Source organism: Oryx dammah, unplaced genomic scaffold (assembly GCF_014754425.2).
Source record: "Oryx dammah isolate SB20612 unplaced genomic scaffold, SCBI_Odam_1.1 HiC_scaffold_8, whole genome shotgun sequence".
Taxonomy (NCBI): Eukaryota; Metazoa; Chordata; class Mammalia; order Artiodactyla; family Bovidae; genus Oryx; species Oryx dammah.
In genome coordinates, this window is record NW_024070192.1 from 19,743,538 (window position 1) to 19,765,839 (window position 22,302).

The 22,302-nt window shown below is 51.7% G+C and overlaps 3 protein-coding genes across 6 annotated transcripts; 1 reads left to right on the forward strand and 2 right to left on the reverse strand.

The window, feature by feature from the left end:
• Nucleotides 1–309: 309 nt before the first annotated feature.
• On the forward strand, nucleotides 310–5,500 carry LOC120867129 (PSMC3 interacting protein). The gene is made up of 8 exons (XM_040245351.1): nucleotides 310–911; nucleotides 999–1,099; nucleotides 1,269–1,358; nucleotides 3,429–3,540; nucleotides 4,251–4,396; nucleotides 4,507–4,560; nucleotides 4,692–4,751; nucleotides 4,832–5,500. The coding sequence occupies exons 1-8, from the start codon at nucleotides 878–880 to the stop codon at nucleotides 4,886–4,888; spliced, it is 654 nt and encodes a 217-aa protein (XP_040101285.1). The 5' UTR covers nucleotides 310–877; the 3' UTR covers nucleotides 4,889–5,500.
• Nucleotides 5,104–12,190, reverse strand: MLX (MAX dimerization protein MLX). 4 transcript variants are annotated; one of them, XM_040245338.1, is made up of 8 exons: nucleotides 12,021–12,190; nucleotides 11,575–11,611; nucleotides 10,996–11,085; nucleotides 10,621–10,727; nucleotides 10,275–10,374; nucleotides 9,963–10,062; nucleotides 9,400–9,601; nucleotides 5,104–6,239 (listed from the first exon to the last, which is right to left on the reverse strand). In XM_040245338.1, the coding sequence occupies exons 1-8, from the start codon at nucleotides 12,060–12,062 to the stop codon at nucleotides 6,183–6,185; spliced, it is 735 nt and encodes a 244-aa protein (XP_040101272.1). In that variant the 5' UTR covers nucleotides 12,063–12,190; the 3' UTR covers nucleotides 5,104–6,182. The 4 variants fall into 4 exon arrangements, with proteins under 4 accessions (XP_040101272.1, XP_040101268.1, XP_040101273.1 ...); XM_040245334.1 differs by having other exon boundaries at nucleotides 11,859–12,114; XM_040245339.1 differs by lacking the exon at nucleotides 10,996–11,085 and having other exon boundaries at nucleotides 5,109–6,239; nucleotides 12,021–12,121.
• A 615-nt stretch (nucleotides 12,191–12,805) lies between these two features.
• On the reverse strand, nucleotides 12,806–16,863 carry COASY (Coenzyme A synthase). Its single transcript, XM_040245292.1, has 10 exons — nucleotides 16,761–16,863; nucleotides 15,664–16,371; nucleotides 14,899–15,113; nucleotides 14,519–14,650; nucleotides 14,201–14,390; nucleotides 14,052–14,116; nucleotides 13,780–13,864; nucleotides 13,521–13,618; nucleotides 13,290–13,436; nucleotides 12,806–13,193 (listed from the first exon to the last, which is right to left on the reverse strand). Exons 2-10 carry the CDS (start codon nucleotides 16,358–16,360, stop codon nucleotides 13,134–13,136), a joined length of 1,689 nt encoding a protein of 562 aa, XP_040101226.1. The 5' UTR covers nucleotides 16,361–16,371; nucleotides 16,761–16,863; the 3' UTR covers nucleotides 12,806–13,133.
• Nucleotides 16,864–22,302: the final 5,439 nt, after the last annotated feature.

Consider the following 22,302-nt stretch of genomic DNA (forward strand, 5'->3'; position numbering starts at 1 on the left):
ATGAGATTTGAGGTAATAGAGGCTTTTAAAAGTAGCACCATGCCCCACTGGATTGTTTGAGCTGCAGCAACAGCTGCTCTTTGGCCTTCAGCTGACCTCAGAAACTAGAAATAACTTATTTTAAGGCTTTGTCCCACTGGCCACTGTGGGCAGGAATGGAAAGCACCTGTCAGGTGTTGCCGTAAGACTGTCTCTGCCAAAAGGAAACTTCTACAAGCTTTGTGGCTTACGATCAGCCCCCTCCCAACCATACCTTCAACCACAGCATGTGCTGAGCGCCCCCTGCGTGAGAAGCTCGGTAACGGGCAAACAAACGCAGCGTTATTCCTTGCAGGGCGCCTAAGCGTCGTTCTATTAAGTCTTCACAACCCCCCACCACCCGCAAGCACCTCTTGTTCCCGTTTTACAAAAGATAAAAACCGAGAGAAAGGCTTTGGCCGTGGGACGGGACACGCCTTTGGGTAACTGTGACCTTGAGCAAGTCACTTGCCCAGCGGGAGCTGATGCTGAGATTCCTTTCCACTCAAATATTCAGTCCAGCTCAAGGTCACGAGTGCTCAGCGGCCGCTGGAACTGGGTCCCGAGACTCCAAGGCGTGATACCCTACAGCCGTGGTTCCGAAGGGAGGAAGGGAGAGGTTCGAAGCGTACACCCCACCTCTCCAGCAGAGACCCGGGCCGCTGGTGCGGGAGCCGGACTCTAGCCTAGAGCAGGCCGAGCTGAACTACGGTGCCCGGGAAGGGCCGCTCCGCTCCGCTCCTCGCAAAGGCTGCCCCCAGCCAATCACACTTGAGGCCCGCCCTGCCCTTTGCCGGAAGGAGCCGTTACCCCGAGCAACTACAACGTCCGGTTTTCGGAGTTTGGTGGCGGGAAAGCCATGAGTAAAGGCCGGTCAGAAGCTGCCGCGGGAGGTAACAGCCGTGGGCGCTGGGAGACCCGGAGGAGGGTGGGTAGGGGTCGGTTGAAGGACCCGCTTCCTGCCTGGTCTCTCTCCGTAGCCTCCGGGATCCTGCTGAAGTACCTACAGGAGCAGAACCGGCCCTACAGTGCCCAGGACGTGTTCGGGAACCTGCAGCGGGAACATGGGCTGGGCAAGACGGTGAGAACACTCTCTTGGGACCCTGGGACCCCCGGGGTCCTGCACCTCCAGGCTGCCATTTTAGCCCAGGGCTTTCTAAGGCTTGTCGGGCGCTTCCCTCATCATTGGTGACATCCTTCCGGCTCCCAAAGTCCCTCTCCTGACTACTCCGCCCTCTCGCCTCTGTCAGGCGGTGGTGAAGTCGCTGGAGCAGCTGGCCCAACAAGGCAAAATCAAGGAGAAGACGTATGGCAAGCAGAAGATATACTTTGCGGACCAGGTGAGGGAAACAAATGTATGAGAGCCCGGCATTAGGTCAGTCAGCCCCTAGTATGAACTCTATTTGGGAGAATTGACGCATCCTGTGAAATTCACCCGTCTTAGGCCATTGAAAGGGCCCCAGCCAAGCTTTAGGACAAAGTGTGGACTCCCTTTGCTGACATCCAGACTTCACTAGATTTCCAGACTTGAAATATGATCGATGACAGAAGATCCTGAATTGTTGCTATCGAGGTCTATTTATGCATGGAAGTTCTTATTCCCAGTCATCTAGAATGAGAACCAGTCTGCCAAATTGTTTTCCTTCTGTTTGGGGCCCAGACCCCCTTCAGACCCATCAGAATCAATATTGCCAAAGTAGAATGCTTCATGTCTCCTCTAAACCGGCTCCTCTTGTGTTCTTCTCCCTAACCGAATAATTCTTCACCCAGGCCAGAGAGTGGGGAGTCATTCTTTTTGTTTTTGGTTGGCCTCACCACACAGCTTGTGGGATCTTCATTTCCCAACGAGGGATGGAACCTGGGCCCTCAGCAGTGAAAGCGCTGAGTCCTAACCACTGGACCACCAGGGAATTCCCTGGGAAATTATTCTTCCTTATTTTACACACCTAGTCTGCCGTCAAGCCCAGGTGTTTCCCCTTTCTTGACTCCCTCTCCTTTCCAGCTGCCACCACTGCTGTGGGTCAGGTGTTCGTCAATTGCAGTATCCTCCTGATCGCCTGGGCTCCTTACACATATCTTAAACATTGCAGCCAGAATAATCTACGTACATGCAACTTTAGTCATGCCATTTCCCTACCAAAAATTCCAGTGCTCCTTAGAACAGATAAAAGGCACTCAGAGACCTGGCTCCAGCCTCTCCTGTCTGGTTATTTCTCCATCCATCAATACTAGCCCATTTAGATATATTTAACCCCTGTGGCCTTTGCTTGTTGTCCTTCCTCTGCCCGGGTTTTTGAGTCCCTTCTTCCTCTGCCAGCTAACTCTTACTCATCCATTAGGATTTCACTCAGGCATCACCTCTGGAAACCTTCCTTACTGCTCTGAACTAACTGCCTTCCTCAGGCACTTACCTCTTTGAGGCATCCTCTGTTTTCACTTGCCTCCATTACAAAACTGAAGCTCTTCTAAAGCAGACCCCATTTCTCATCCATCTTCCTTTATTCAGTACCACTACAAGATTTAACATCCACTGTCAAGGCTAATTTTCCTAAAGTAGGTTTCATTATATATTACTGCTGTACTGAAGAGTCCATAAAGAAGTTGGCAGATTTTTTTTCCTGTAAAGGGCCAGTTAATATTTTTATGCTTTGCAGAGCTGGTGGTCTTTTGTTGCAGCTACACAACTGTCAGTGGCATTCAAGTCTGCCATTGTAGAGCAAAACCAGCCATACCTGGTGTGTAGATGAATGGGTATGGCTATGTTTCCATAAATTTTTTGTTTTCAAAAACATGCATCTGGCAGGATTTGGCCTGCAGGTTGTATTGCTGCCTTCTGCCTTAATGGTTTACTGCACTTGATTGTAGAGTCCAAACTGCTCAGGGTGGCATTCCAGTTCTTTCTATTCTGCTTCCCATCACCAACTGACAGGAGGCCCCTGAGCCCCAGCACAGGCCTTTTCTAGCAGCTGCTCACATGGAAGGGGTGCCTCAGACTCACTGATGTCCTTATCTGAATACCTCCCACCAGGCCTCTTGATTCTTACTACTGTGGAAGCCTGTAATTAGATATCAACCCCTTTAGAAGAATGTTTCTTTACTCCTTCAGCCCAGTGAGTAGTTTTGCTAGTAAACTGCAAGATTATTTCTGTTCTATTAGTCAGGACCCCACACCTCAAAGCCCCTGAGGACTAATAGCAGGTTTCAACTTGTTCTTTCTTGTAGCTTTTTGAGGAAACAGGTACTAGACTGAATGACTGCTCAGACGTACCCTCCCACTACCTTCCTGGACCCTCTGGAGGGTTGGGGAGCCCCAAACTTTCAAGTGTGTGTGAACATTGCCTTCCCAGATGTGGGTTCCCCTCTTGTGCCTCCCATTAGCCTGCTTCTATTTTTCCTTTTGTCTCTGGCAGGACCAGTTTGATGTGGTCAGTGATGCTGACCTCCAAGGCCTGGATGCCAAAATCTTGGCTCTCACTGCTAAGGTGCAGAGCTTGCAGCAGAGCTGCCGCCACATGGAGGCTGGTAGGACTGGCGGCCCCTGGAAGGTGCCCCTACTGTCAGGGTTGGTCCCGAGGTCAGGAATTACCAAGTGCAGGATTTATTGAGTGCAGTGACATCTCGCAGCGGAGATCCCTTTGCTAGGCTGCCACAGGCATCATGGGCTTCCTTGGTGGCTCAGTGGTAAAAGAATCCACCATTCACTGCAAGAAACGGGGGTTCAATCCCTGGGTCAGGAAGATCCCCTGGAGAAGGAAATGGCACCCCACTCCAGTATTCTTGCCTGGAGAATCCCATGGACAGAGGACCCTGGCAGGCTGCAGTCCACAGGGTCACAAGAGTCAGACACGACTTAGCAAAAAAAATAGCAACAACATAGGCGTCACATTCAACTTAATGTGTAACAACTAATGGCTTTTGAAGACAAATGGGCAAGACAGACATTTACGTTCCCTACTCTGATATCAATACACAGTTCCCACCCTCCCCTTTATTCTGCCTATTTAATTGACTACAGCTAATAGTCTACTCGAACTTATACTCCCCAACTGTTTGTAGATGTGGGAGGAAAGAAAACTGGAATAAACTGGTAGTTCTGTAAGCATTAGTCTTTCTTGAGGCTTTCCAGAATATAGGACCCATTCTGAACCTGGTATGGAGAGAGCCCAGAGCAAGATAGAGGCCTGGTCTCCTACCTCAGGGTAGCCACTGACTTCAGGGAGTTGTGGTTTTAGAGCTGAAGGAGTTAACTAGTGCCCTGACCACACCGGAGATGCAGAAAGAGATCCAGGAGCTAAAGAAGGAATGTGCGGGCTACAGAGAAAGACTGAAGAACATCAAAGCAGCCACCAACCACGTGACTCCAGAAGAGAAAGAGCAGGTGGGCTAGAAGTGGGGTGGAGCAGGGAAGGCTGCCTCTGCAGGTTCGAAGTGAGGAGGGTTGACCCCAGCAGCTGCTGTGGGCTCAAAGGAACCCGTTTCCCCATCTAGGTGTACAAGGAGAGGCAGAGGTACCACAAGGAGTGGAGGCGGCGCAAGAGGATGGTAAGTGTAGGGGAGCTCTAGGAAGGCCCTGGACTATAGCAGCCCCTGGGGACACAGCTGCCTCGTTTCAGGGGCCCGTCAGGCATGCCCAGTACTGGCATCTGAAAGGGGGTGGTCTTATTTCTTCTCAGGCCACAGAGCTGTCTGATGCCATCCTTGAAGGATACCCCAAGAGCAAGAAGCAGTTCTTTGTAAGTGGTGCTTGCCCTCCCTTGCTCCCCTGGGACTTTGATCCAAGGTGGGCTCATTCCCTTGTCTCACTGCCCCACAGGAGGAAGTTGGGATAGAGACGGATGAGGATCACAACGTCAAGCTCCCAGATCCCTGAGAGGCTCCCCTGGCAGGACTGGGAACAGATGTCCTGGACTGGCTGCTGTATTTAGGTCGGCTCTTTTTGTTGTTCCTGGTGGTGCCCACCTTTGAACACATACCAGAGTACTGGGCGGAGGGAGGGAGTGCAGGTGGCCCAGAGAGGATGGGCATGCTCATTTCATCAGCCATTTGTCGACTGCTTAAACTCAACACTTAGATGTGGAACAACGCTAAAGGACAGCATTTGGCAATATTTATTGTAATTTGATATAAAAATATTTCATTTCCTCTGGATAATCACACCTCCCAAATATCAAACCTGAGGAAGGCAAAAGGGAGCTTGGGGAACAAGGGCAGAGAAAGGCTGCCATACACAGCATTCAAGAAGCCCAGGGCCTTTCCCAGGATTCTCCTGGGCTCTACAAGTCAGAAGGCCTTCAAAGAATCTCCTCTACCCACCTTCACCCCACCCCAAGTCCTGGGAGAAATGTAGGAAGCACTGAGATGGTAGAGAGCCAGATACACTTGACAGAAAGGCTGCAAGTAGTCTGGAGGACAGTTAGTTTTCCAAAATTGTAACTTTAGCAAAATTGCATTGTTTAGAAAAATTAAAAACTATTAATATGTAGTGTTGTGTCACACTTGACTTTGCTGTGCACTGCTACTGCCTGTGGGGACAGGGCAGGAGTGGGTGGGGAGGTTGCTTCCCTCTACCACCCAGAGCAGGGAGGCAGTGGAGTAGGGGGCAAGGGCAGGAACCTGGCAGCCCTGCCCTGAGTTGGCCAGAAAAAGCTCTGGCCTCACCTTGGACTGCCCAGGCAGCCCTAGCTTAGGCATGAGGCCACCTTCCACCCCTCATGGCTGTGGGAGTACTTCCTCTTACTCCTTTCTTCCCGTCCAACTACTGCCAAATGGCTGCACTGGCTCAGTGTTGCCAGAGACAGCAAAACAGGCAAATAGTAGTTACCAAATATGAGCAGGAATTCAAGGCTTCAAAAAAGGGGAGAGGCCAGGAGCTCTTTAGGGTGCCAAGAGCAGACCTCTATCCTGAGAACTTCTGTGGGAGGGGGAAAGAATAGGTAGTTTTGAGATCTACAGTCAAATAAAATAAATTAAAGCTTTCATAATACTCCCCCCACCAACCCAATGAAGGCGGAGGGGCATGGAGGAAGCTGGGGAGCCAAACAGCGAGGAGAAAGCAGCTCACTGGTGTGCAGTGTCACAGTCCACTCTCATAAGCCCAGTGGCTCCATGGCCAAGTAGGAGACTCAAAGCCTCTCGCTGGCTGTTCTGCAGGTTCCAAGAGCTGGTCAGTAAAGCTGGTTCTTCAGTTGGTGCAGGACGCCAATCACAATTTCCCGTAGGGTCTGGCGAGGGCAGCACAGAGAAAAAGAGATGACAGTCAAGGAGGGCACAGGGCTGCTCAGAGACACCTGCCTGGGCCAGGAGCGCTCTTTAGAGTGCCATTTAAAAAAAAGCCCCTGGAAAGCACTGATGGCTATAGTTTACTTTGCACCTGCCCCTAAAATAGGCTGAGAGGCACTGCTCTGTGATAAAGCAAATTCAGAAATGATCAATGGTATACTTTAGGTGGGGGTATTTGAGGGTTCATTATAAAACTTGCAATGCTGCAGTATGTTCACGGCATTTTACAATAAAAATTTGGGACATGGCTTCAGCTGAAAGCATTTCTTCTAAAATCAGAAACAAAACATGGATGCCCAGTCTCACCATTTTTATTCAACATAGTCTTGGAACTCTTAGTTATACTGATTGGAGAAGAAATAAAAGGAATCCAAATTGGGAAGGAAGAAATAAAACTGTTTGCAGATGACAAGACATTAAATATGGGAAGTTTTAAAGACGCCATCAGAAAACTACTGGAGCTCAACAATGAATTCAGTAAAGTTGTAGAGTACTACACTGATGTACAGAAATCTCTTGCATTTCTGTAAACTAACAAGGATCAAAGAAAAATGTTGGAAACAATCCCATTTACCATCACATCAAAAAGAATAAAATACCTAGGAATAAACCTACCTAAGGAGGCAAAGACCTGTACTCTCAGAACGATAAGATCCTGATGAAAGAAACTGAAGACAAACAGAAAGACATAACCTGTTGTTGGGTTGGAAGACTCAACATTGTTAAAATGACCATACTACCCAAGGTAATCTAAAGACTCAGTGCAATCCCTATCAAAATGCTAACGGCATTTTTCACATAACCAAAACAAATAACTTTAAATTTTGTATGGAAACACAAAAGACCCTGAATAACCAAAATAATCTTGAGAAAGAACAGAACTGGAGGAATCATATGACCTGACTTCAAACTATACTTACTACAAAAGCTACAGTAGTCAAAACAGTATGATACTGGCACAAAAACAGACAAAGATCAACGGAACAGGAGAGTCCAAAAATAAACCCATGCGCTCACGGTCAGTTCATGTACAACACAGGAGGCAAGAATATACAATGGAGAAAAGACTGTTCAATAAGTGGTGCTCGGAAAACTGGACAGCTACATGTAAAAGAATGAAAGTAAAACCTTCTCTAACACTATATACAAAAACTCAAAATAGATAAAAAACCTAAAGTAAGACTGGATACTGTAAGACTCCCAGAGAAAAACACATGCAGAAGACTGACATAAATCACAGCAATATTTTATTAGATCCATCTGCTAAAGGAAATTAAATGGGACCTGGTTGAACTTAAAAGCTATTACACTGCAAAGGAAACCACTGACAAAAAGACAACCTACTGAATGGGAGAAAATATTTGCAAATGATATGACTGATAAGGGGTTAATATCCAACATATATAAACAGCTGATAACAACTCAGCATCAGAAAAACAACTAGGGAATTCCCTGGTGGTCCACTGGTTAGGACTCGGTGCTTTCACTGCTGTGGCCTAGGTTCAACCCCTGGTCAGAGAACTAAGATCCCACAAGCCACATGGTGTGGCCAAGAAATATCCCTGGAAAACAACCCAATTCAAAAATGGGCAAAGAACTGAAAGGACATTTTTCCAAAGAGGAACTACAGGTGTCCAACAGGGACATGAAAAATGCTGAACATCACTAATCATCAGAGAAATGTAAATCAAAACCACAATCATCTATCACCTCATACCTGTCAGAATGGCTATCATCAAAAAGAACACAAATAATAAACGGTGGTAAGGATGTGGAGAAAAGAGGACTCTTGCACACTGCTGGTGGGAATGTAAATTGGTGCAGCTACTGTGGAAAATCATAATAGAGATTTCTCAAAAAACTAAAAGAGCTACCAAATGATCTGACACTTCCACCCTGAAGTATATGTTCGAAAAGAACCAAATATGTGTGTATATTCGAAAAACAAAAACACTAATTCAGTGTGTGTGTGTGAAAAAAACCAAACGTGTATATATTCGAAAAACAGGAGAGAAGGAGTTTGGCATTAGCAGAGACAAACTTACACGTAGGATGGATAAACAATAAGGTCACACTGTATAGCACAGGAAACTTACTACCTGTGACAAACCACAGTAGAAAAGAATATGAAAAAGAATGACTATAGCCAAGTCACTGCTTACAGCAGGAATTAATATTGTAAATCAACTATACTTCAATAAAACTTAAAAATCAGAAAAACCCCAGATGAATGAGTAAAAATGTGGTACACAAACACAATGGAATATTTCTCAGTTAAAAAGACAATGAAGACTTGCCTTTTCAGCAACATGTATGGACTTAGCATTATGCTAAGTGAAATGAGTCAGAGAAAGACAAACACTATACGACTTCACTTAAAAGTGGAATCTAAAAAAATTACAATAAACTAGTGAATATAACAAAAAAGTAGACTCACAGTATGGTGGACAAACTAGTGGTTACCAGTCGGGAATGGGGGTTGGGGGGAACATCAGGGTGGGGGAATGGGAGGTACAAACAATTGGGGGTACTACTGTACATGAGGGATACAGCCAATATTTTGTGATAACTGGAAATGTAGAGTCGCTTTTTAAAATTATATAGAAAAAAATGTGGGGAAACAAAAAAGAAATCTCAGATACAAGTCAAGTCTCAGTAAAAGCAACCAGACCTCAAAAGCAAAAGACTCAGTCAACTGTTAACACACTCTCTATTACAAATAATTAGAAATCCCAAGGAAAACTACTGTAGGGGGCCTAGGGGTTGGGGCCTTAAATCTTTTCCCAAAATCCCAAGGTTAGTGCTGCAAGTGATCCGGGCTCAATTGCTGGGCAGTTAAGCAGTGCCTGAGGCACTGCTGTTACTTGCCACCATGTGAACTAAACAAAGGCCTTGCATGAGTGAGTGCTCAGATCATTCTTGCAAAATGAAGCCTCCACAGGAATATCTGGGCTAGAAAGCAAAGAGGGAAACAGGAATACAAGTTGAAAAAATACCCTCAAGAAACCTAAAAGCTGCTACCCTGTCTCTGAACAAACCACAGCTTGGGTCACTTTGCCTGAGCGAAGAGCCCCTGACCCTGTGACTACTGGCGCCCCGTACCTGAGGCTTACAGTGCTCCTCAATCCAGCTGAAGACACAGGCCGACAGCTCCTGGAAGCTCGCCACGGAGATGGAGGCATTGAAGGACTGGAAGAGGGAGTCCATGATGCCTTGAAACACGTTGAACTTGACCTGGTCCGAGACCTGGTCCTCCCCATCATGGGGGTTGTCCTGGTGCGCCTTCACAATCTGCTCGTAGTTCCTGAAATCGAGCAGGCCAGGCCTAAGGGGCTGAAGCTGCTCTCCTGGCTCCGGAAGAGTGATAGCGCTTACCCTCCACGCTCCCTGGGGAAGGAGATTCCCAGCGAACTTGTGGGATGGATTCAACATCAGCTTCTAGGTCAGCAGTGATGGCCTACCCCCTCCAACCTTTCCTTCAGTAAATCCCACAGGTGTTTCCAGAGTATTATTTGCTAGTTGGGATTAAGTGGTGTCTACCACACAAGGGAGTAAGAGTATCATCTGATGTGGCCTTTGAAGAAGGGCAGGGTGTGAAGTGAAGAGGCCTCAGAGTCCCCTCAGAACCAGATGCCTCGGTTCCCCCAACCCAACACCCTCCTTACACTTTCATGATCTTTAGGGCCATGACATCCTTGCGGAGCGTGGATACCTCCTCCTCCTGCTTTTTCTTCTCCTTGTGCAAAAACTGGATGTAGTCAATGGCTGGAGTGGGGGCCGGACAAGGGGGTGGGCAGAGAGGACGTCTCAACAGAAGGACGAGGCGGATTTTGACTCCCCTTCCCTCCAGACCCCATCTTCCCGCCCCCCACCTCGTTACAACCATCCCACCGGGGCCAGGCCAAAAGCAGCTCTGAGGCTCCAGCCTTCTCACAGCCCCCTTGGCTGCAAGCCCTCCAGCGCTCTCCGGGCCATACTCTTCTGCAGCACGATGGCTTTGCTGAGCTTCTGAGAGCCAATGGAGAAGTCCTGCTGCTGGCAGGTGGGGACGATGGTCTGTAGATCATCATAGCCTCTCTGTGGAGAGAGCAGGGGAAACGGGTGCCTTTACGAGGGGCCAAGACAAGTGGGCACGCAGCTTTTCTTCCACGATACCAAGTTCCATGCTCGCTCACTCAGAGGGGTAGAAAGGAGGGAGAAGTTCACATCCAGGGCCTAGACTCGCTGCTGCCCCCAAGCTTGCTTGGGACTGCCTGACGGGGCCAGGGCAGAGTGGATCTGAAGTGTGCAGGCGCTCCCTGAGGTGCGGGCCCCCCCAATCACCTTGATGGCGTCCCTCCTCTTCTGCTCGGCCTGAGTGTGGGCTCGCCGCCGCCGGTCCTTGTAGGACTCCTTGTAGGATTCCTGGTGGTAATCGCTGTCCTCGTCATCTACGCTCAGGGTTGGGGGCAGGAAGAGGTCATTCTGGGGCCCAGTGGGGCCCAGCTAGCCCACTTTCCCCAGCTGGGAAGAACCTGGTGCCCAGAGATGGCGGATGGATACGAGAACCTAATACCCTAGATGACGTGAGGGTGAAACCCTGTGTCTAGAACTAGGGTTCCAGCGCCCCCATGTGGAAGGCAGGAGCTGCCCTGTCTAAGAAAAAGACTAAAATGAAGGCACATCTGGTTCCCCGGGTGGGGGGATGTTGCCGCCTACCTGTGTTGGGGACAGAAGAGGCACTGGTGGAACCGATGCTATTAGCTCTGGACACTACACTCCCCTTGCGGGTGCTTTCTACAAAAAGCCCTGGAAAAAGAGAGGCTCCAATCACTAAGGAATAGAATAGGGGGAGGGGCTCTGCTAGGCTCTCAGACACCTGTGGGCCCAATGGCTTCCTGAGCCCTAAATGCTGACCTCTCTCCTTCAACCCCAAAGCCAGCCATCCTGGGCCACCCACTTCCTGTCGCGCCATGCCGCAGGGCTCCCTTCCCTAGTCTACACTGCTCCACAGGCCTGCAAGGATACCTCCTGGCTCACAAAGCGGCATCTGGGCGTGATGATGGAGAGTGACCAGCTGGCCCTGTTTCCATCACTTCCCTGCTCCAGGGCAGAGGGAACTAGGTGTCACCCTTGATGCTTCCTGCCCCTGTCCTCCAGAGCCTCCCTCGCTGCTCAGGCCCGCTCAGCTCAGGGACGGTGGGTTGTGCTCAGGTGTGGCTGCCAAGGCCTCTCGAATCCATCGGGCTGAAGTGGCAATGTCCCTCCAGAAGTGAAGAGGGTGGGAGAGGCACTCACCAGGGTCCAGACTGTTGTCGCTGTAGGCATACTCCACCTGCGGCACCGAGCAAGGGAGAAGCCCGTCAGGCCTCCTCCGCCCCCGCACGCGTGTACACACACACAGACACACATACGTACACACTTGGGGTGCGCGGGCAATCGCAGGACTCCCCCCAAGCCGAGAGCGGCTAGGCCGCGAGAGCGCCGCGCCTCGGCAGGACCCCGTCCGCCCACTCCACGCCCCCAGCCCTCCAGTCCCGTCCCCTCACAACCGCGCGCACACGCCTCAGTTGTCTTCCCACCTTGGCACACACAGGGTGAGAGCTGTCTTCTCTGCAGCCCCAGGGCCCGAGGAGCGGGGGTAGCTCTGGGGACTGCAGGGAGTCCCCTAGTCTTCCAGACCCCCTACATGCTCGAGCCCGACCCGCCCTCCCCTCGCCGGCGTGCGCGCCCACGGGGCTTGCCTTGACCCAGGGGTCCTCCGGAGAGGCGCCCGGTTCCGTCATGTCCGACCCACCGAACCGGAAACCTGCCAGCAGGCGGGCCCCGGGCCTGGAGGAAGAGGCGAAGTGCGCTCACGTGACCCAAACCCACCAACCCGCAGCCCAGTGGCGGGGGCGGGGCGGCTGCGCATGCGTGAACGGGAGGACAACCCCCACGCCCGGCTGCAGCCTAGCCTAGATGGTGCCCCGCCTGCTGTCGGAGCTGACATTGGTGGCCTCGGGGCCAGCCTCCTTGCTAGTCCCTGCTCTTGCTCAGGGTAGATGTTCCAGCGGCCGCGACATGAAGCACATTCTGTGAAACGGGGTCCCTTTAAGAGGCTTGTCCGCATAATATCGCAGCGCAGGCGCACCGCCGTGCCCAGCGGGCTCCCGGGACCGGACGAGTTTCCCGGACCTGCACTGTGGCCACCTCTTCCGACCCCGCCAGAGGCTCGAGTGGCTTGTTGAAGGAAGCTCCTCCAACACCCAGCCCAGAGTCTGGCAGGATACTTGTGGAATTAAGAAAGAGCCTGTTAGCCAAATTACGCTACTTTGTAAGCTAAAGAAACTGAGGTGCCAGGAAAGTCCAGAACTTATCCAGAAGTGCACAGCTAGCCAGTGACAGGGCCAGTGCTGGCCTTAGTCTGGCTATATTCAGAAGCCACACTCTTAACCACTGCACTCCTGGCTTCCAGCTCAGGCCTGGGCCTTGCACTTGGGTTCAAGGGTCACAAAGATACCCAGAGTCATTGAAGCAGGAAGCAGACACCATGGCAACATTCACCTTTAATTCTGTTACAAGTTCCAGTGTTTGCCCTGGCCCCAGCCCAGCATGGGTACCAAAGACCTGTGGACAAGAGCGGGACTAGAACAACGCCGGGGACCTGCACCCGCGTGAGCTGCATCCTCAGTGTTGGCCAAACACTGGCAAGCTGGGTAGGCTTCCTGTGTCCAGCGGGCCCAGCCCTGCCCTGCCCAGCTTAGCTTAGAGCCCTCTAGGCCCAGGCTAGAGTGAGCTTCAAGGTTCCATTCCTCTTCACAGCTGGATTTCCTCAGCTCCAGGGGCCACTTTGACCCCACAGAGAATTCTGTTAGTCATGGGCCTGATGGTGCTTCAGAGATGCGCTTCTGCAGGAGGGCCCAGGCTTTCTCCACCTTGGGATGGGCCGGAATGTCAGGAAGAAAACAGGGACAGGGTCAGATGGGTATTCACTGAGACTCCCACAACCCAGCTTTTTCCTGGGCACCAACCTGGCGCTGGGTGACATGCGGCTCCCACATGGTGCTCAGCACCACATGGCTCTGATCCACAAGCTGCTGCCCACTCATCTGGCTCTGCAGCCTGCTCTGAGCCGCAGCCTCACTCAGGCCATCCCTCTCCACGATGCGTCGTATGGCCTGGGCAGACAGGGCATTCGTCAGCCCACTGGTTCTGGGCAGGAACCGGGCTACAGTGATGGAGTGGGGGTGGGATCCAGATACCTCGGTCTCAGGGATGACAACCGTCCACACCTCATGCACCATGTTCTGCCAGCCGGCTTCAAGCAGCATGGCGGCATCAATCACGCACACACGCTTTCCTGTGGGGAGACCCCAGTCACTGCCAGCAGCACCCCACCACTTGCTACCAGTCATAGAGCCAAGGAAATGTAGTCCCAGGGAAAGTGGATGGTCTGATTTAGGGTGGGGGAGCTCTGGGGGGAGAATCTTCTCCACTTGTTTCCCTGGGCTGCTCACTTACCCTCAGCCATAGCCTGATCCATCTCCTCTCTGGCCAGCTTTGCGATAACTGGCCACATAATGTCCGTGAGTATCTTCAGCTGCTTCTAAGGAAGGGAATGGAAGGGGTGGACCAAGTTCACCTTCCCCCAGAGATGGAGCCAGCCCGAGGGAGCAGGTGGTGGGGATCAGGTGGTGGAGACTAGCATTTGGGGCCAGAACAGGGAGGTTCACTGGGTCCCCACCTCCGGGTCTGGCAGTAGCTGCAGAGCCCTTGGAGAGGTGTGTGTTTACCTTGTTCCCAAACACCCGGCTGCCTAGGACCTTCCTGTTGATAATGCCATCTTTATGGAGAATATCTGGACGACAGAGACGGAGAAGTGGGCAAGGAGGCCAGGCCACCTCCTTGCTTCAGGCCACCTCCAGTCCTCCCCATGTATTACCTGTTCCAAAGGCTTCCACCACCGGCTGGTAGGCAGGACCGCCCGGGGCATAGGCCCGGTGACCCAGGTGGTCACTGTCAATGATATACGCCCCCAGGCCCTTCAGCCGCTGAGCTACTGAGCTCTTCCCAGAGCCGCTGATGCCCGTCAGCCCAATCACGTAGAAACCTGGGGGGAGCTCTGGCCTCTTCTACATGTACACAAGAGAGAACCCCAGTTACTAGGGTCCCCAGACTCAGGATGGAGGCTGAACCGTTCAGTCTTTCCTCTCCAGCAATCCCAGCCCACCCACATGGGGGTGGGGGGGTGGGGGCTTACATATGGAGGCCGGAGCAGGTTTCCCAGCATTTGTTGCCGGAAGCTGGAGGAGCTGACTTTGTCCTCCTCGTTCTCCTTGTGGTTCAGGTCCTTCAGCAGCTGGATCTGGTACAAAGTGAGCTCCTCCAGGTCCTGAAGCAAAGGAAGAGTGAGGAGAGAGGAGGGATGAGATGGACAAAGACAAATCGATCAGCTCCTCCCCTGCCTACCCCAGAGGTGGAGCTTGCCTCAGAGGGCAAGGTGGGAACCAGTTCCTCCTTGCCTCTTCCCACCACCTTCAGCCCTCTCTTCCCTCCTCTGGGGTCACGGTACTTCCAACAGCCCCCAGTGGCCTTCCCCATCCCCCTCCATTCCCTCTGCCAGTTGCCCTCAGGGGTTACATTCTCAAGGCGGAAGCGGTTGACGGCCATCCCCCCACGATAGGTCTCCTCGCTGACCACCAGGAACTCCAGAGAGGGGTCAGAGCCAGCGGGCCCATAGGGGTCGAGCAGGGGGGTGATATCAAATGTCAAGGAGGGCTTGATGTCCACCAGGAACTCACTCAGATGTTCCACGCGTTCTGTGTAGGGCTGGAGCAGCTCAGGGAGCAACTTGCCTGGGGAAGGAGCCCAGAAGAACAGTGAGATCTTCTTACCGGGGAAGAGTGTCCCTAAGCATCCCATCTCCAGAGGGGAGGTGGGGGCAGGACGAAGGGGCCTATGAGGAGGAGGCAGCAGGCAAGCACAGTACTGCTGCAAGGGCTGGCACATGTGCAGAGAACTGGCAGTGCCAGGAGGTGTGAGATTAAGAATTCCAAGAGTGAGAGAATTTCAAGAGGCTCCTCTTACTGCCCCTGGCACTGCTACCTATAACTTACTCATCCATTTATTCCCAGGGGCTCAGACTTTAGGATTCATCACCTGGAGAACTTGTTTAAAAGTGCAGATTCTTTGGCTCCACATCTGGGGGATCCTGATTGAATGGTGACTAGTCCACACACCAAAAAATCTGCATTTATTCAGTTAACATATCCCCTTAGTGTGAACTGAGCCCCAGGCACTGTGACATTTAGGAGGGGTGGGAAGTACTGGATGGCGCCCCTTCCTTAGTCTTGGCCTGCGGGGGGAGGGTAAGGTCGCCCCGATCCGGAGTCTCTTGTCACTCACTCTTCAGCAGCTCTTTGTCTGCCACTCCCACCACAAGCTGCTCCCGAGCCAGGATGCAGGCGACACTGAGCAACACCTTGTGGGCATTGTGCAGGCGGTCAAAGGTGCCGCCCACAGCCCCCCGCCGGTGGCCACGCACCGGCTGCTTTGCAGACCTGGCCACAGGGGAGGTTGGCCTGATGGTGGAGGGTAGGTGGACGCCCAGGGACCCCGCGGGGGGCTCTGCAGGCCCATAATCTGGGTACAGCAGCACTGAAGACAACTGCGGACAACAGCTGTAACAGCTGGTGGCGTAGCGCTCGAGCTGCTGCTTGGCCGGGTTGTACTGGCTTCCATCCAGGGTCTGGAAGTCAGTCAGGACCACTTCCGGCGGGTGGGCCAGGTTCTGGACTGAGGTGGGTAGGGGAGGGAGACAGCTCTTGGTTCGGATATTTGTCAGCAGAATTCTGACGTCCAGGTGCCTGTGGACATCGGCGCCTGCGTAGAGGTGCGTGATGAAATCGATAACTTCAAATGTGGCCTGCACGGGGCTGGACTGGGGTTGAGCCGGGCCGCCCAGGCTCATGCCCGGCTGCAGGTGTACATAGAGGGTGTGATTCACCAGCCGGGCTGCCGAGGACAGGATGGGGGCCAGGCGAGGGGCCAGGGAAGTCAGCGGCGTTGTCAGCACCAGGAGGCCCGACCGAAATACGGCCATCCTTCTCAGGCCTGCAGACAGTCGGGGAGACGAGGCGAGGGTGAATGGGTAGTATGTGTTTGAGGCCGAAAACTGTAGGGGGACTCGGGCCCAAGAGAGGGGGACCTGGAGCAGGGACGGGGTTCTCAGTGCCTATCGAGAGGAACCTGGGGAAGGGGACAGCGCTTGGTAAATGGCGCCTCCGGGCTGTGTTCTAATCTCGGTTTTATCATCTCTCAGAGCGGTGAATTCGCTGAATTGAATCAAAATCCTGGGGTGGGGAGAGGAACTGGACAGAAGCCCCTGCGTCGTAAGACTGGGGATCCAGAAATCCCGGGCGTTCTTGCTGAGCTGCACCAGCATCTTCAAGGAATTGGAGGAGGGGACTAAAAGAGGACACTCAAGCTCGGGTCCTACTTACTGAGACCTCCGGGCTTTGGTTCCGCTTGCACTACCGCGGAGGCTTCCCCAACCACGACCCGTTAATACAAGTTCCGGAGCTGTGACTCGAAACTACGGAACCTAAGAAAGGCCAAAAATCTCAGCTTCGGTTCGGTGAGGGATTCTCGCGAGATTTTTCATTTGAAGGCGGGCGGGGCGGGGTGGGGCGCTTGCGGTTGCAAAGGGGCGGAGCTCTGAGGCGTGGGAGGTGCGTGAAAACTTGTTTGCAAAACCCAACCTCACGGAAACTGGGCGGAGTGGGGCAAAGCGGCTGGAGAAGGAAACAGCAACCCGCTCCAGTATTCTTGCTTGAAGAGTCCCATGGACAGAGGAGCCTGCCGGGCTACACTCCATGGGGTCGCAAAGAGTCGGACACAACGGGCTTGAAAGCCTGCTTAACGGGTGCCCTTCAGACTCTCAGAGAAGAGACTGGCTTCAGCCAGGTCACTCGGGAGACAGCGGCAAAGGCGGAACTAACACCTGGCTTTCCTGCTTAATATACATCGCGGGGACAGAGGAGGGATGTGTCATAGGGTAGCATTTAAGTTAGGGCTCGGCGTCCCCAGAGCCTTCCTGACGCCCTCCCAATCTAAGGATCTGGTCACGGAACAGTTCTGTCCAAGTCCCCATTTCACAGATGGAAACATTGAGGCCCTGTATGTTCCAGGGACATCTAGGGAGGTAAGGACAGAGGCCATGTGTCGTGGCTCCCGTGCAGTGCTCTCCACATCACCCAGAACCAGTGATATGACAGTGTTCCCAAGAGAGGAGGAAGAAGAGGAGAGCTCTGCGTGTGAGCTCAGTAGAGCTGCCAGAGAATGGTCCCTGTGGGCGGAAGAAAAGGCAGCGGGGCTGGGGGTGGAGACTCAGTGGCGAGAATTTACCATGAGGCTAAAACGTTGGCTTAAAGCTTAACATTCAGAAAACGAAGATCATGGCATCTGGTCCCATCACTTCATGGGAAATAGATGGGGAAACAGTGGAAACAGTGTCAGACTTTATTTTGGGGGGCTCCAAAATCACTGCAGATGATGATTGCAGCCATGAAATTAAAAGACACTCCTTGGAAGGAAAGTTATGACCAACCTAGATAGCATATTAAAAAGCAGAGACATTACTTTGCCAACAAAGGTCCATCTAGTCAAGGCTATGGTTTTTCCAGTGGTCATGTATGGATGTGAGAGTTGGACTGTGAAGAAGGCTGAGCGCCGAAGAATTGATGCTTTTGAACTGTGGTGTTGGAGAAGACTCCTGAGAGTCCCCAACCAGTCCATTCTGAAGGAGATCAGCCCTGGGATTTCTTTGGAGGGAATGATGCTGAAGCTGAAACTCCAGTACTTTGGCCACCTCATGCGAAGAGTTGACTCACTGGAAAAGACTCTGATGCTGGGAGGGATTGGGGGCAGGAGGAGAAGGGGACGACAGAGGATGAGATGGCTGGATGGCATCACTGACTCGATGGATGTGAGTCTGAGTGAACTCCGGGAGTTGGTGATGGACAGGGAGGCCTGGCATGCTGCGATTCATGGGGTCGAAAAGTTGGACACGACTGAGCTACTGAACTGAACTGAACTGAAAGAGTGCTGGTCTGGGGAAGGAAATGGCCACCCTCTCCAGTATTCTTGCCTGGAGAATTCCTTGGACAGAGGAGCCTGGTGGGCCACAATCCATAGGGTCGCAAAGAGTCGGACACGACTGAAGTGACTTAGCATGCGAAGAGTGCCGGAGAGGCTGGAATTGGTAGTCTCGGTGGGAAGACAAAGCCAGGTTGCCATTAGGAACATTTCAGGTAAATTGTCCAGGGCGGTCTCAAAACAGAGCGAAACCAGTTTCCAAGATCCACAGTAATGTGCTGTGGTTTTTGTTCCCATACTAAATAAATGCTCACTTGCACACTTAATTTTGTTTTTTGTCATAAAGAGGTCTCTCAAAGTGTACAAGCTTCTGGCCTCACAGAACCTGGATCTGGTCCTGAAGTCAATGATGGAAGAGTTTTAGTGCCACAAAGGCCTTGAAACCAGTTTTCTTGCAGAGATATCTTAAGTTGGGTTTTAAAGAGAGGAACCAGGACTTCCCTGGCAGTCCAGTAGTTAAGAATCTGCCTGCAAATGCAGGGGACCGGGTTTGATCCCTGGTCCAGGAAGATTCCACATGCCAAGGGGCAGCTAAGCTCCTGTGCCACAACTACTGAGCCCTTGAACCTAGAGCCCTTGTTCTGCAACAAGACACCGCAATGAGAAGCCCATGCACCGCAACTGGAGAGCAGCCCCCACTCACTGCAACTAGAAAAAGCCCTCACAGCAATGAAGACCCAGTGCAGCCAAAAATAAAAGTTTAAAAAAGAGAGGACCCAGTTGAGGAAGCAAACCACAAAGACTGTGAGGCAATTCCCTGAAACATCTGGACACATTGTTTCACATGATTACAGAATCATTGTTGGAGGAGCTCTCTGGAGGATGTCACCGCCAATTGACCCCTGAGCTGGAGTTGGGCAATCAGAGGCAGCTCACCCCTCCTGTGTCCTTGGAATGTAGTCTTCCCACGATTCCTCCAGTGGGACCTATTTCAAGCATGCAGCCTTGAGAGGGTAACATGTTGTTGAGACCACCTGGATGGTTTAGGTGACTGAACCCAGTTAAGGCCCCTGTAGAAACCTGGAGATTCTGGTGGGCGGCTGCAGAGATCTACTCTTCTTTCTCCACCATGACAAGCCTTGTATGTTAAGTTCCCTTGCTTTTTAAAAAACAAAAACAAAACTTTTTTGGCCACACTCCATGGCATGTGGCATTGAACTTGCACCCCTGCACTGGAAGGCTTAGTCTAAACCACTGGATGTCTGGGAAGTTCCCATTGCTTATTAAACCTGCCACCTTCCAATCTAGAGTGGTTGCCTCTTTCTTCAGTCTGGGGGTCTTTGCCCCCAGTTGACAAATCAACGTTGGTGGCAAACCAACCAGGAGACCAAAGAAATGGACCTTGGCAAAGAGGCACCTGCATGGGAAATCTTGGGAAACGCAGGCTGGTCTAGTGAGCTTGTTTGAGGAACCACGCAGGGTGAACCACTGCAAAGACGGGAGATGAATATCCTGGAGTGGGCTGGCCGCTGCTGTGGGCAGACCACTGGGCACCAGTGCCCAACTAAAGGCTGAAAGTCAAGCTGGAAAGTTAGAAGGAGAACTGAGGCTGGAAAAGCACATGTGGTGCTTTCTTTGGGGCTGGCAGGCGGGTGGGAGAGCAGGATGATAATTTGGAAATATTACCCTGCTGTTTGCAAAGCTAGGAGCTCATGAGCTGCCTCAAATTAAGGTCCAAGCACTTGTGACAAAGCCTGACTGGAGGCTAAGAGGTGGAATCCCTGGGAAAGTGAGTAGAGAGAAGGGGAGGGTCTTGTGGTGACTGACACTCTAAAGACCAAACACATCTCATGCCCTAGGACTCCCTTATACAGAGGAAAACAAAAATCCAGCAATGACCCCCACCCCAGCTGGTGCATCAGCCCTTGTTCAGGGAACGTTCAGATGAGAGGATAAACATCCACTGAGGTTATTGATGTAGCTGCCAAATTCCAGCAAAAGGCCAGGGAAAGTATACAAGCATGGTTGGCTATGGGATGGGGGGGTGGGGTGATTTCCCTGGCTGGGGAGGAGGCAGAGAAACTGAGCAAAATCACCACACAGCCTGCCTTCCTGCAACATCTGCATAGGACTTGAGGGGAGGGGGAACAAGGTCCTCACTTCCTCATAGACTGGATCATTCTAGCCTGCAGGCAGGCTTGTCCCAATATGGGGGGCAGGTCTCTTTGGGCATGTGAGACCCTGGAAGTCCATAGAGGAGGGGAAGCTCCTAGATTTGAAGGGCTGATCGGGCCACATTCACTGCAGGAATGAAAGCCAGGATCCTCCAGTCTCCCAGTGTGGGATGTGATATCCGTGCTGACCCTAGCTGTGGGACAAGACGTTCATGATGCTAGGCAACCATGTTGATCTGGAAGAAACTGACAAATCCAAGAAACGGGTATATACTGGCCTGCAGGAAAGTCCCAAGACACAGAGGGAGCTCGAGAAGCCAGAATGCTATCCCGCAGGGCTGTAAAGATGGTAAAAGTAACCTGGAAGCCAATGTGGTTTGATCTTATTACTGCCAGGACTGCACAGGAAAGTATAAACTGGCCATCCAATGCTGTGTTGGTTGGTCTGTGGAAAGGCTTAAAACACGAACAACTGTTCAGACCTGCCCTACCTACCCCTAAATCCCTGCTGCCTTGCCAACCCCAGCAGAGGCCTTGAAGAAACTCCTATTCAAGTTGGGTGCCTCCCACATCCCAGGTTATAGGATGCAGGCCAAGATTGCCTCCAGGTGAGACCCATTGGAGGCAATTGGTTGGAGCTCAACACTGATTGATCTTCCACAAATAAAAGGGGACAGCTTCAGTGGATACTGGAGCCAGTATACCTTAATTTCTTTTTCCTTTTTGGCCACACTGCACAGCTTGTGCAATCTTACTCTCCCAATCAGGGATTGAGCCTGGGCCATGGCAGTGAAAGCCTGGAATCCTGACCATTGGACTGCCGTGGAATTCCCCAGACATACTCTAACACATAGTCATCCTCAGAAGTTTTCCAGGCTCCCTCAGCACCACTGAATTACAGAGGGCAAAGGGTTGCAATCAGGAAGATCCTTTTCACAAAACAAATTGGGCATTCTCCCTGCCCTCGCACACACCCTGAAAATATCCAATACAAGGAACACAGTGGGCATTGATATCCGACAAGGTCAAACTCTGCAAACCTCTGTCAGGGAATTCTGCCTCAGTTCAGTTCAGTTCAGTCGCTCAGTCATGTCTGACTCTTTGTGACCCCATGAACCGCAGCACGCCAGGCCTCCCTGTCCATCACCAACTCCCGGAGTCCACCCAAACCCAACTCCATCAAGTCGGTGATGCCATCCAACCATCTCATCCTCTGTCGTCCCCTTCTCCTCCTGCCCTCAATCCCTCCCAGCATCAGGGTCTTTTCAAATGAGTCAGCTCTTTGCATCAGGTGGCCAAAGTATTGGAATTTCAGCTTCAGCATCAGTCCCTCCAATGAACACCCAGGACTGATCTCCTTTACGATGGACTGGCTGGATCTCATTGCAGTCCAAGGGACTCTCAAGAGTCTTCTCCAACACCACAGTTCAAGAGCATTAATTCTTCGGTGCTCAGCCTTCTTTATAGTCCAACTCTCACATCCATACATGACCACTGGAAAAACCATAGCCTTGACTAGACAGACCTTTGTTGGCAAAGTTATGTCTCTGCTTTTTAATACGCTGTCTAGGTTGGTCATAACTTTCCTTCCAAGGAGCAAGCGTCTTTTAATTTCATGGCTGCAATCACCAACTGCAGTGATTTTGGAGCCCAGAAAAATAAAGTCAGCCACTATGTCCACTGTTTCCCCATCTATTTGCCATGAAGTGATAGGACCAGATGCCATGATCTTTGTTTTCTGAATGTTGAGCTTTAAGCCAACTTTTTCACTTTT

Bases quoted from the DNA above. Each gene is read 5' to 3' on its own strand.
- MLX (XM_040245334.1), bottom strand. From the start codon at position 12,062: ATGACGGAACCGGGCGCCTCTCCGGAGGACCCCTGGGTCAAGGCAAGC. The intron at 11,612-11,858 runs GTGGGAAGACAA...TCGGTGCCGCAG, and splicing joins CTCACCCTGTGTGTGCCAAG to GTGGAGTATGCCTACAGCGA. The intron at 10,063-10,274 runs GTATGGCCCGGA...CCCCCACTCCAG, and splicing joins AGCCATCGTGCTGCAGAAGA to CCATTGACTACATCCAGTTT.
- COASY (XM_040245292.1), bottom strand. From the start codon at position 16,360: ATGGCCGTATTTCGGTCGGGCCTCCTGGTGCTGACAACGCCGCTGACT. The intron at 13,437-13,520 runs GTATCTGGATCC...CTGTCTGCCCAG, and splicing joins TTGTCATCCCTGAGACCGAG to GCCATACGACGCATCGTGGA. The intron at 13,194-13,289 runs GTTGGTGCCCAG...GCCCATCCCAAG, and splicing joins CGCATGTCACCCAGCGCCAG to GTGGAGAAAGCCTGGGCCCT.
- LOC120867129 (XM_040245351.1), top strand. From the start codon at position 878: ATGAGTAAAGGCCGGTCAGAAGCTGCCGCGGGAG. The intron at 4,397-4,506 runs GTGGGCTAGAAG...TTCCCCATCTAG, and splicing joins CTCCAGAAGAGAAAGAGCAG to GTGTACAAGGAGAGGCAGAG. The intron at 4,561-4,691 runs GTAAGTGTAGGG...ATTTCTTCTCAG, and splicing joins GGAGGCGGCGCAAGAGGATG to GCCACAGAGCTGTCTGATGC.